This window comes from Mytilus californianus, unplaced genomic scaffold (assembly GCF_021869535.1).
Source record: "Mytilus californianus isolate M0D057914Y unplaced genomic scaffold, xbMytCali1.0.p SCAF_10, whole genome shotgun sequence".
In the NCBI taxonomy this organism is placed as follows: Eukaryota; Metazoa; Mollusca; class Bivalvia; order Mytilida; family Mytilidae; genus Mytilus; species Mytilus californianus.
In genome coordinates, this window is record NW_026262582.1 from 66,269,846 (window position 1) to 66,283,760 (window position 13,915).

The window sequence follows — 13,915 nt, forward strand, 5'->3', positions numbered from 1 at the left end:
CTATGTAGATATGCACATCGACAGGAAATTATGATTCAATTTTTGTGGAGCCTTCGACTTTTGTCGAAAATGCGAGACATAGCGATCCTACATTCCGTCGGCGTCGTCCTCGGCGGCGTTCACAAATATTCACTCTGTGGTTAAAGTTTTTGAAATTTTAATAACTTTCTTAAACTATCCTGGATTTTTACCAAACTTGGAAAGAAGCTTGTTTATGGTCATAAGATAGTATCCAGTAGTTAATTTTGTAAGATAAAAATTCCATTTTTTCAGTATTTTACTTAAAAATGGACTTAGTTTTTCTGCCAGTTACCATAACATTCACTCTGTGGTTAAAGTTTTTAAAATTTTAACAACTTTCTTAAACTATCCTGGATTTGTACCACACTTGGACAGAAGCTTGTTTATGATCAAAAGCTAGTATCTAGAAAGAAATTTTGTTTTCTTCCAGTTAACATTACATTCAGTCTGCAGTTAAAAGTTTTTTAACATTTATTAGATTCATAAACTATACTTGATTTTTACCAATTTAGGATAGAAGCTTCTTACAATCAAAAGATAGTATCAAGTGGAATATTTTTATTTGATTTACTTCCTCATTTTTGTTGAGCCTGCAGTTAACAGAAAAAGTAGGCGAGACACTGGGTTCCGCGGAACCCTTACGAATTTTTGTTCTAGGAGTAACACCCCTTTGAACTATTTTGCCTCAATATATACTACTGCAACAGTTTGTGAACGCAACTCCTCTGAAACCGAATTTCTTGAAAGTTTGTAGATAATAAGGACATTCTATGTAGATATGTATATGGACAGGAAATTATGATTTTTTTTCTAGGAGTTATATATGACCTTTGAAGTTAGAATTTTGGCCTAAATATACTACTGCAACAGTTTGTAATCGCAACTCCTCTAAAACCACACAACAGAATTTCATGAAACTTTGTATTTTATGAGGACATAATATGTTAATGAGCATATCCACATATGGTGAGATTTTGTTTGTCCAGTGACAATGTAGGGGTGGTGGGTATGTGAGCATGCTCAGAAAGGTTCTTTAATTTGTGTAAGAAATGATCACAAGGTTTAAATGTCTGTCAGGCTTAGTTTCTCTGACTTTGGCCTCATTTTCATGGGTTCATTGTCAACGTTAAGTTTATGTGATACATGTAGTAAACGTTGACCTTTACAACTGTCAACATAAAATCAATCATGGTTAATAGAGCAGGTGAGCCATTTCAGCGTGTGCATTTTTGTCAAACTGTAATATGTTGTGACTGATCTAAAATGGAGGTCCAGTTCGATATTTTTGACGATTTTCATTTTTTTCATTGATCAGTGTTGCATGCAAGTAGTTATGTCCTCTTCTTAAATTCTATAACCAATAGGTCAACTATATTTGGTCTGTGGAATGATAATTATGTGTACATGTCTGTCTGACAGGGATCCTTTGACCTTAACATCAAGTTCATGGTGCATTAATTAATATTAAAAATTTTCGGTTTGGTCGGTTTCTTTTATACTATGAGTAACTGGTCATTAATGGTGTATGAAATAGTTAAAAAGTATATGTTTATGTCTGACTTGGTTTATCTGACCTTGACCTCATTTCCATGGATACTTGATAATGTTTAGTTTAAATGATACATATAACACTTTATCGTTAGTACTATCAACATACAATCATTCATGGTAAGTAAAACAGGCGACACATTTCATCTTTTCGGCTCTTGTTTTCATATTATGAGTAATAGGCCAACTGCATTTAGTGCATGTAATGACTGTACGCTGTACTTGTCTGTTGAAGGGCTCAGCTGACTTTTACCTACTTTTTATGGTTCAAAAGTCAATCTTTAGTTTTATTGGATTGATTTGTTTCTCCGTTTCTCAAGTACTATGAAGTACTATGGAGTAATATTAGCAAATGTTTAGTTGTGTTTTGTGTATGGAAGACTGTTTCTAGTGCAATTATTTTGTATCAATGGTTCTGATTGGATGACAGTAAGCGTAAAATTCTCTATCTCCTTGTCTGTAACTAAGGAAGCCGACATTTTGAATTGCGGAATGTATTGACATGTAATTTCTACAATAATGAGCAAAATAACTCACATGTTGCACCTAAAGGGACCAAAGAAGATAACATCTTTTCGCAGAATTTCTTTAATGAAAATTTAACACTGAAATCATGATTGAAATTTAATTACGAATTTGTTTTGCATTATAAAAGAGATAACTGTATCGTATTTGAAGCTTTGCGGACGTCCATGGGTAGTTTTAATGTCGCAAATACCCGTTTACCTGTCTCAGCTACGCGTCGCCAGGTAAACTAAATGTGCGACAGTAAAACTACCGATGGACGTCCGCAAAGCTTCAAATACGATACAGTAATCTCTTAAATGGTGTACTTGGTCGTCTTGCAGATTTCACCGATGAAAAACTGACAAAGCCATAGCAAAATACCGAAAGACGACTTACAGAGAAATGATTTCCACAAAACACTACGTAGACAATAAAAGATTGTGGAACAAAATAATAAAAAAAAAACTAGGATGCATGAAATGCTACGGACGGGTAAGATGATCCTGATACACTAGTGGCACCTGTCAAGTTGCTCTGGGAAGTACACATTATATTACTTGTCGAACTTAGGGTCCAACTTGACTTGATTCTTGATTTACTCAAAACCTTTATTTGAATTTCAACTATCGCTCTATTCGAACCTGAACTCTTACTCGATTGGTAGTCAGTCTCATCTTGATGTATTAAATTTTCAAAATATTCGAATTAGCTCTCGCCGCGATATAGACTTTTTGCGCTCATGCGGCGTAAAGCAAACACCAAAGAATCATATTGATGTATCGTGCAGTGAAGAACGGTAGGGTTTTATACTTTCATTTTATTTTCAGTTTATTAACATCGAAATTTGCAATTGTATGTCCTTGAAAACTTAAATTATTGGTCATTTAAAAAAGTGTTATTATTGAAATGATGAACGTTGCACATATGTTACTGGGTAGTTTATATGGATCAACAACAGTCCACAATTGGACATGATCTTTTATTGGTACGACTATTTTATTCTTGCTGTTGTCCTTTTGTCCATTCCATACTTTTCATTTGATAATAATATTTAAATTCATGCATATGTCACCTGCACACATTAACCGTATAACCTTTGCTTGTAATCTACCAGGATAAATCAAATAGTTAATCAACATAGTAAGAACAGGTCTGGAGCAAAAGGTTATCAACATAGTAAGAACAGGTCTGGAGCAAAAGGTTATCAACATAGTAAGAACAGGTCTGGAGCAAAAGGTTATCAACATAGTAAGAACAGGTCTAGAGCAAAAGGTTATCAACATATGCCACTTAAACTTAATCATAACGTCCACAAACATGAGAGTTGACCTTCTACTATGTTGTCTTACTGGTATGTACGTGCACTCATTTTTTTTGTCAATATTTGCATTGAAAATGTTTGGGCAGTCTTATGCTTTTATGTACATATTTGTATACCAGGTTCAGTCTGTTGTTAAGAAACATTTTTAGAAATCTTTTCCTTTGTTAAACTTTCTTTTAAATTTGTAGAAAATCTTTTTTATGACCCACAGACAGGAACAACAGCAAAATTTGAAAATAAGTTTTCCGTAGTTGAAGGTGCCGGTAAATTCAGAAAAGCTATTCAGACGGATTGAATTGATACATAAACTCGTCAAAGATACCAGAACTAAAATTTTGTATTTGTGCCATCAGTGACGCTCGTATAAAAAAAAGTTGAAAAAAAAACCAAATAAAGTACGAAGTTGAAGAGCATTGAGGACCAACAATTGTCGAAATCTTTAGTTATTGCTCTATCCTTGAGGAGTTTGTTACAACATTGATAAGGAAGAAAACTCTTAAAAATCCTATGCTTTTCATTTGGCAGATCTTAGATGAACGGAAGCGGAATTTGCCGAGGTTTGCTGATGATTGTTAGGCATTTGTGATAGCTATAATCTTGAAATTAAAGTTGTTATGCATTAACGTGAATCTAAAATCTGTGTTATTTCTAAGTCAAGAAAATGATTGGCATAAACGTACTAGTGATTTATAAAATTTAAATCCGTTCACAAAGTCCTATTTTCAAAATTCTTTGAAAACAGTTATATATTACTTTGAACACAATTAGATATTTCTAACTTTCAGGGCTATTTGCCAGAGTGACTGGTTTAATAGACTGGGCAGCTGCTATAGCGGCGGCTGGATCGGCTGCCAGTGCTGTCACTTCTGGTGCAAGTGTACTTAATGGACTTTTAGGTGGTTCCGGTTATAGTGTTGCCTGTACGGTAGAAGTAGAAAACTGGACCAAATACCCTTTGATTTACCCCGAATCATACATCAATGGTGGCATTATTCAAGCTCCACCGGTGGTAGTGAGACCAGGACAAAGGGAGCAGTTCGTAAGTAGCAGACTCTCATGACCGGTTTAAGCGTTTCCATATACTATTAACACAGGAAGATGTGTTTTTGTCATATGTATTTCTATTTGTCTTCATCTGATAAGTTAATATAAAAAAGAAGATGTGGTATAATTGCCTATGAGACAACTCACCACAAGAGACCAAATGACAAAAAAAATTTCAAATGATTTGGATAGTTTATCTTATGTTGTACTGTTACGCCACTGTCCAAGGTTAGAGGGAGGATTGAAATCCCGCTAATATGTTAAACCCCGTCAATGACTATACAGTATGGGCTTTGCTGATTGTTAAAGGCCTAACGCTGACCTATAGCTGTTAATTTCAGTGTCATTTTGGTCTCTTGTGGAGAGTTGTCTCATGCTCAATCATACCACATGTATATATATATATATAAACAAGTCTAAATTGAAAACTACGTTCAAACCTATGATTGCGTTGGATAAAAACCGCAATTTTTATACGTGCAAAAGACCAAAAGAGTGAAAAAATTTATTTTAACAAAACGCCTTTGACTAACAGGTCGAACAACTGATGTTCTTAAACCCTGCTGACTGCTATTGGCGATTTCCGAATAAATTGATCACAACATGAGGTGCTAAATTTTTTACACCATATCCGGATTTCGACAATTAATGTCTCTTTAGTGATGTTAGGGATCGAAAAGTATTCGGAAGGCCATTAAATTTACCTCAATTTAGGATAGACTCTTAAATTTTAAAGAGTCAAAATAGGATGAACGGATTATATAAACCGGAGGGAAATATAATACAAGCCCAAACGAAATAAATATAAACAAGTCTAAATTGAAAACAACGTTCAAACCTATGATTGCGTTGGATAAAAACCGCATTTTTTATACGTGTGCATGTAACAAATTTCGTTGTAGAGAGGTTCAAATACAGCACAAACAACATTTTTAAAAGACAAATAGTGTGAACAAATATATTTTAACAAAACGCATTTGACTAACAGGTCGAACAACTGATGTTCTCAAACCCTGCTGACTGCCATTGACAATTGACAAATAATTTGATCAGAAGATGTAACAAAATGGATCTTTATATTAATGTAATATCAAACAGAAAACAATAAATTTGCGGCAAAGATGGTAAACCACAAACATGAGGTGCAAAAAATATATATATGATTGTCGATGGGGTGACTATCCACCAGAAAACACCAATAAATCACTGTATGGCCTTCAAAAAAGAATAAAGTACATAACGTATAATCAGCTATCGCAGTCTCTGACATACAAACAATGTAAACAAATTCAAACAAGAAAACTAAAGTTCTAAACAATGGACGAAAAACAAATATTACATTCAGCAAACACGACACCTACTGAATTGCAGGTTCATAATTTTAGTCAGTCACAAATAATGCGACTGGTATATCATGTTTATAACACATGTAACAGTAGCGTACTTAACAGCAAAACATTAGAAAACAACAGTAAACACAAAATGTTTAATTGTTCATCTAAATATGAAAACCATTTATAAAGGCTTAGCCAAAAAAAAGATCTTCTTAGTAATTTTTCAAAGTAAATATTTTCTTGTGTAAGTACTGACCCACGCGACAGACATGCTATATTGCAATCGATGGTAAGATAATGACTGAAAATAAAATCCGATAAAAAGAAATGATTCTACATAGACTTGTTCATTTATGTTGAATTTCGCATTGATCGTTTTATTACATTAACATTTAGAGTTTTTTATCTTACCATGTCGTACCACCTGGTATCAATTTTATATCGATTCCATTAAATTCTAATCTTTATGGTATTTAATATTTCAAAAGAAAGTTTGCGACAATGAGACAAATAGAAATATACATTACATTTTATTTTTTATTTGCAGGTAGCACACAAAACCGGGAATACCGCTACAGGTACATACGGAACAGCATCCTGGTTAATATCGTCTACTAGTAAGAGAGCAGTCGTCATGTGGAGTTGTCCATACAGTTTTGATTTACACATCAACGAACTAGGCGTCGGGCTAACAGATAAAGGGGTTACACAACATAAAGACTGGTTCCAACAAATGGAGTCTGGGACAAGCGGCTCTGGTTTAAATTTCCGACGTGGAGAATATTACTTACATACTAAAACAATATCTATTAAGGACAGCCAATTTGAAGTCACTGGCATTATGGGGACCAGCCATAAAGCTAAAGCTCGCATCATCGTACGACCATTTGAGTTAAATGATCTTGCAGACTCATTGAAAGTGCAGGTTGAGAAAGTACCTATTGTTGGGTAGCTTCAATACTGTACAATTGTCGATTTTTTATCGATTGTTTCTTGTACTTGTAAAAACTATTGATTGTTCAAATACTAAATTTTTAAATTATTGAATTGTAGAAATACTGTTGGATGCTTGTCAACTTTTTAATACATGTAATACGCCAAATAACACCCCCAGGGCAAAGTGAACATAAAAACAGTGTTAGATGCATGAATTTGTTTATTAGTTGTTATTGGCTTTGAAGTAGCTGCCAGTAACTGCGAGTACTCTCCGATCTGTACTTAGTTTCTTTTTGTTGTTGGGATTTCAAGTATCCGGCCATGTCCAATCTGTGTAGTGTTAAATGTATTTCTATGTGTATCCATCTGATGAGTTAAGCCTCGTTCACCTCGTTCAACTGATTTTGATAGGCCGTTCCTATGTTGTACTGTTACACCACTGTACCAGGTTAGGCGAGGGTTGATATCCTGGTAACATGTTTAACCCCGCTGCATTATGTATGTACGTCCCCGACCCAAGTCAGGAGCCTGTAGTTCATTGGTTATTGTTTGTTGCTGTGTTACATTTTTGTTTTTCGTTCCTTTGTTTTACATTAATTATGCCGTAAATTTTTCTCGTTTGATTTGTTTTATATGTGTCATTTCGGGGCCTTTCAAAGCTGACTATGCGGTATGGGCTTTGCTCATTGTTGAAGGCCGTATGGTCACCTAAAATTGTTAATTTTTGTGTCATTTGGTCTCTTGTGGAGAGTTGTCTTATTGGCAATCATACTATATCCTCTTGTCTTTATATATAAGGTTTGTTGGATACACATGTGGAGCAGGATTTTCTTATCCTTTCGGAGCACCTGATATCACCCCCAGTTTTTGATGGGGTTCGTGTTACTTAGTCTTTAATTTTCTATGTTGTGTCTTGTGTACTATTATTTGTTTGTTTGTATTTTTATTTTTTAGCCATGGCGTTGTCAGTTTATTTTCGATCTATGACTGTCCCTCTGGTATCTTTCGACCCTCTTTTAGTGAGAAAACTTCAACAAAGCTGTTTTAAGTTTACACTTTTGTTTTTGGTGAATTGCTCTGGTATTGTAGAAGAACCATATTTGTGTATGCGTGATTAATTTTATTCTAAACGAATCTTCCCGCTCACGATTAAGGTGTGGGTATTTTGAGCTAATTCAAAGGTTACACTATCTGTGAATATATTATGCATGATGTAAAAGTGTATTCATTTTATTCAATATTATGCAGCACTAGAATATATATACTTGTATGCTTATATATATATATATTTACTTGTATAAAAATTCCCGGTTCTAATCTAAGACATGATTATTAAAAGTTAAGGATGTTCGCTACTCTGTTTCAAAATAATAAGCTTTTTAAAAGACTGTTATAAATTGATAGTATATAAATAAAGGAACTCAAAGAGCAGATAAAAATGAAGGGTCTGTGTGCTTGTTTTCGAGATATAAGCCATTGAAAATTTGGCTGGAAATGATTCTCTCTAGATTTTTCATACAAACAAGGAGTTGATAAGATTTTCAAAGATGTCATTTTTAACTATATTTAATCAAATTATGAAAAGAAAAGTAGGGGTTAGTGGGCAACAATTTTTAATGGCACTTCTTTGACAAAACCAGAGGATTCCGAAGATGTGGCAAAAATTCAAAAACAAGAGGAGAGAACATGCTTAAGGTTCTTTCTAGTTCATGCAAAGTTTACCTTAGATAACTCTTACTAATCTGTTTAGGTTTGAGCGTTATTGGTGAAGATTAAAAGAAAATTGCTTCAACGCACACACTTTACAAACTTGTTTTTCAATTTGAGGCAGTAGTAGTTTACAGCTCAGATTTTTTTTATGAATTATACAATATTAGTGAAATGGTCAACATAAAACATTTGATAAATCGCAAGTGTCGACTGTATGATGGTGTTTCAACTTATTCGACCAAATTTGACACATTGATCTTCATTCTGTTAATAATTTGCCAACATTTGCCCTCTGACAAATGAAGTGTCGTCAAATCTGTAGATAAAACCAAACTTATTCTATAGATTGCTCGCGTTCAGTTACCTATACATTTCTATATTATACGACAGTGAAAAAGTATGACATAATCTTTAACTTTCGCACACTAACGTGAGAGTACCCAAATTGCACCAATTTTGACAGTTTTTTCAACTACGTTTTTTATGATCCAGACTAAATTGTCCATTCTGTTTTTATTTTGTAGGCCTATCCTTATTTACTATATAGTAACACCATTTTAATTTTGAATCCGCAGTGACTCATAGAAAATTAGACTTGAACCGACCTCCAAACGATCCATGATTCTGCAATGATGAATACCCAAATCGCATTCATGCTTAAAGTCACATTCTTAAAAATTGAATAACAGATGTTTTGTTCTATTTCTTCAAATATTTAGAACAATTTGACATTAGTCCACGCTTAATATTCATTTTTTTTTAGAAATGGATGCTTGTAACATATTTCATTTGCTCATTTTTAAAAGATGACTTTTTGTGAACGTCGCATGACGACGTTTCCGCATGTTTTACTTTTTCCGTGAATGGATCATCTATTGATATATACTGTGAAAGTTTTGTGAATATCTAAACATGCTAACCTATGTTAAAAGACGTGTATAGTGTCAAATCATAAAATTATAAATGGTTTAGTCACAAAGAAAACTTGTAAGATTTCTGAAGCTATTTTTGTTGAATAGGTGCAATTTGGGTACTCGGTGCAATTTGGGTACTGGGACGTTAGTATATATTACACAACGATCTACCATTCTTCTATAACTTATTCATATATTATTTTTTGAAATAAATGTTTCTCCACTACTTACCGTCTATTTGAAATATACTACGCCCATTGACCGTGTTCATTAGAAATAATTTGATATTTAATATACACAGATTTGATATTTAATATACACAGTTCCCACGTGTTTGCTTTAAACCAATGATATTTTTAGATATTCTACACTAAGTGCCTTTATATGACAGAGAGAAATTCCCACATCAACATGTTTTTTTTCCAAATAATTACCTAATCAACGCTTCACTCCATATCATATTCTTAATTTATAGTTATACATTGACGGTTTTTCAATTCGGATCTTGTAAATAATTCAGATCAAACAAGATGTGTTGAAACGACATGCAAATCAGCATAACAGAACAAAACATAACCTTCATCTGTAACACATCATGGTTAACTCACATACCAAACATCAGCCCAATATATGAAGGCGTTTAGAAAAAAAAGTCCCTATAATTGTGATTTTCGACAATTTATCAAAGTCCAAAACCCGTCATTTCGAAAAAAATAGAAGAGCAGAACAAAACTTAAACTATATCTGTAACTCATCATCGTTAACTCACTTATAAAAAATTCAGCCCAATATTTGAAGGCGTTTAAAAAAAAGTATAACTGTGATTTTCAACAATTTATCAAAGTAGTAAAGCACGTAATTTCGATAAAAATTAGCAGAACGGAACGAAACTCAAACTTGATCTGTAACTCATCATGGTTAACTCTCGTACCAAAAACTCAGCCCAATCTATGAAGGTGTTTAGAAAAAAATCCGTATAACTGTGATTTTCAACAATTTATCAGTTCAAAACCCGTAATTTCGTCAAAAATCAGCAGAGCGAAACGAAACTTAAACTCGATCTGTAACACATCATGGTTAGCTCACATACCAAAAATCAGTCCAATATCGCAAGGCGTTAAGAAAACAAATTCGAAATTCTGATGTTCAACAATTTATCAGAGTCCAAAGCCAGTAATTTCTGCAAAATTAGCAGAACGTAACGAAGCTTAAACTTGATCTGTAATTCATAATGGTTAACATACCAAAATTCAGCCCAACATCTGAAGGCGTTTGGAAATAAAAGTCCGTATTACTGTGTTTTTCAACAATTTATCAAAGTCCAAAGCCCGTCATTTCGCCAAAAATTAGCAGAGCGGAACGAAACTTAAACTTGATCTGTAACTCATCATGGTTAACACACATACCAAAAAATCATCCAAATATCTGAGAAAAAAAAACATGCGTCTAATGGTTTGTTGCGGAATGACGGAATGACGGACAAGGGTAAAACTATATGACCCCGACAACTTTGTTGCGGAGCCAGAAAAACACATTGTTTTAATGCATATGACATGCGTTTTGGAAAGTTATTTATATGTCGAAAAAATGTGGAAAAAAGAAGCGAAACATACCGGAAGGATATTCAAACTCATAAGTCGATGTCAGACTGACAACACAATGGAAAAAACGAAAACCTCCCAACAGACAAACAATCTATAATACTAAAAAAAGGAGGTCCAATTTGTTAGCCGTCATGGCGTAAAAACAATCATTCAAAGAATTCAATTTTATATATAACTAATATAGGAAAATATTGTTGATAAAAATTACACCATTCCAGGCCTTTTTGTTTTCCACATAATTAATATTAACAATAGTTAACAAGTTTCGGGTCGAATCCGATACCAATACCAATTATTATTTATAAAAAACGAAGGCAGAGAAAACTGTGCACATTATGATCAGCATGACTTTATCAGATGACAATACAAAAACTAAAAATCCAGGCTAAAAAAAAGCGTTGGTATTTCAGTCACGGACGTGTGATGTCGCGGGTGTGTTCTAGTAGTCTATAAGTTTTCTATGTTTAGCTTTGTAGTCTGTTTCTTTTCTTTTGATCGTTTTTCGTATTTTGTCCTGGCATTGTCAGTTCGTTTTTGACTAATGAGTGTGACTAAATCCTTTGGTATTTTTTGCCTCTCTTTTACAAAATACAACATAGAAAACTAAAGACTGAGCAACACGGACCCAACGAAAACATGGCTGATCACATGTAATTCAGCACGATAAGCAGATCCTGTTCCACATGTAGCACCCACCGTGTTGCTCGTTAAATATATATTCGATGAAGAAAAGAGAACGAGACTGTGATAATTGGAAAATATCAGTGATGGTCTATGGAATTCATATTCGATAACGCCATCAAATTTGTGATGACAACTGTTAATTTTCCTAATGGATGACTGCAACTTCATCTATTGGAACCTTTGGTTTAAAAGCTTCAAAGAAGCATGGACACATTTATTTCTAGAGGTCTAAAATCGATCGCATTTTTTAAATAACAAATAGCTAAAATTCGGAACTGGGATAAGGAAAATTATATTCCCATGAAAAACACTTTCTTCAAGCAAAACAAATATGTTAAGAACTTGTATCTATAAATTCAGTATTTTGATAGTATCAGTATGAGTGAACGTTTGATAAAGTATGATTTGTCCCTCCCGTAAACAAGATGTAGATTCGACCCTAAAGATTGACAATAAAGGGAAAAAAAAGAATATCAAATAATAGTCCAACAAATTAAAGATAGAAAATAATGTAAAAATAAAATAAAGATTGGAAAATAAACAGTGGTCTGTTAAACAACAAAAACATAGAGATTAATGGATAAGCATATAAAAAAGGGGGAAAAGCTTTTAAAATAACAGAATACAGACATCCATGTATGTCAGTTTTGAAGTTTCAAAGTTAAGATATGACAAATGTTCCTCTTATTTATTTTTCTGTCAAAAGCTGACAAACTTCCTTAATGTTCCATAGTAGAAGCTTAACAAATTGTGTTTCTTTCGTCCTGATGAAAAGTATAACAAGGTTTCTCGCAAGCCCAAAGCGGGATCCATTTGTTTAATTTTCAAACATCCTCTCGTAAACAAATAGTAACGGAACGTAATCGAAGTGATCTGAAGTTCGTCTAATGGCTTGTAGAAAGTTCTGCCACTTTCCGTAATTCGAAAAATGCCGCCATAATCCTCACTGACATGTTATGGGAGAAAAGGCGAAAGATACCAGATTGATACTCAAACTCATAAGTCGAAAACAAACTGACAACGCCATGACAAATAAAGAGAAATACTCAAAGACAAACATCAGTATACAATGACAACATAGAAAACTAAAGACTGAGCAACACAAACTCCTTCAAAAACCGGGGATGGTATCAGGTGCGCGGGAATGGTAGGCAAACCCTGCTCCATTTGTGGTAGCCGTCGTGTTGCTACTATAAGTATTAACCCGGTGATACATTTAATTTGGTAGGTTTCATTCGAGAGTGAAGACGATGACGGGATTGTAGTTCCGACAAAATTGGAAATTACGTTTTGATTTTAATTTATGATTAGACTAGTGAACGAGAATGAAACGAACATGAAACATGTGAAATACAAAACTGTAAAAAGTGTTTAAAAGACGGTGCGTGCTTACCATATGTGTTTACTTTGATTCAAAACACATCTCATTTCAAACAACATGGAGTAGAGAGAGCGCCGGTCCAATAAATATAAAATTTAACGCTGATATCATATTAATACAAAAAATTAAAATTATGAATGTTAGTGTTACCTTCAAAAGATCTTAAACAATTACAAAAAGTATTTCAGATGACTGCGTTTATTAATCCGATCGAGGTTCGAAAGTTGTCAAGGAATTATATCATGATGGGTTTATAGAGTTATTTCTTTGCGTAGTCGTCCAAGACAAAATCAAAGTGTGTTATTGTTCTTACATACGTTTGTTTTGTGAACAACTTGAAAATGACAACAGACTTGTTTTCCTGTATGACGTTAGTTGCATCTCGATGTTTCAAGAACTGTGTAAATGTATTTGATGAATAAGTTCGTATCTTTTTAAATTAAAATGGACACTAGCTACGAATTCGACAAACAATAATATATATTTGTTTCTTGGTTTTAAACATTTATGGAGCAGAATAAAGAAATTATATTTCTAAATTTCGCTAATATGTTTATATCTACATTTATGTTTGTGTCTACATATATGTTATGTCGTGTTGTGTGACCGTCAGCAGTCGTCGGAGGTCATCTCGACGGATAATTAGATGGCTTCTGGTAAAAACAAATACGTACGAAATGCTTAAAAGTTAAAGCGAGTCCATGCATTGTAAATTGTATCTTTAGACTTTACGTAATTTGGATATTCTTTTCAGTATGATATTTATAAAATATGAAAAGTTTTGTCCGACCGATAAACATAAATTTCACAGCTAATGTCCCTTTAATCGGTCAATCGGTAAAATTGATGAAGTATTAAAATTTAAACAATTACTACAATTTATTTCCACTCAGGAAAAGTTTTGAGATTAA

General features: G+C 33.5%; 1 protein-coding gene across 1 annotated transcript; it reads left to right on the forward strand.

Annotated features, from left to right (window-relative positions):
• Positions 1-4,175: 4,175 nt before the first annotated feature.
• On the forward strand, positions 4,176-6,922 carry LOC127719137 (tereporin-Ca1-like; the record flags this gene model as incomplete). The annotated part of the gene is made up of 2 exons (XM_052225160.1): positions 4,176-4,436; positions 6,323-6,922. Coding segments are annotated over 2 exons (666 nt in total), but the record flags the coding sequence as incomplete, so codon positions are not given.
• Positions 6,923-13,915: the final 6,993 nt, after the last annotated feature.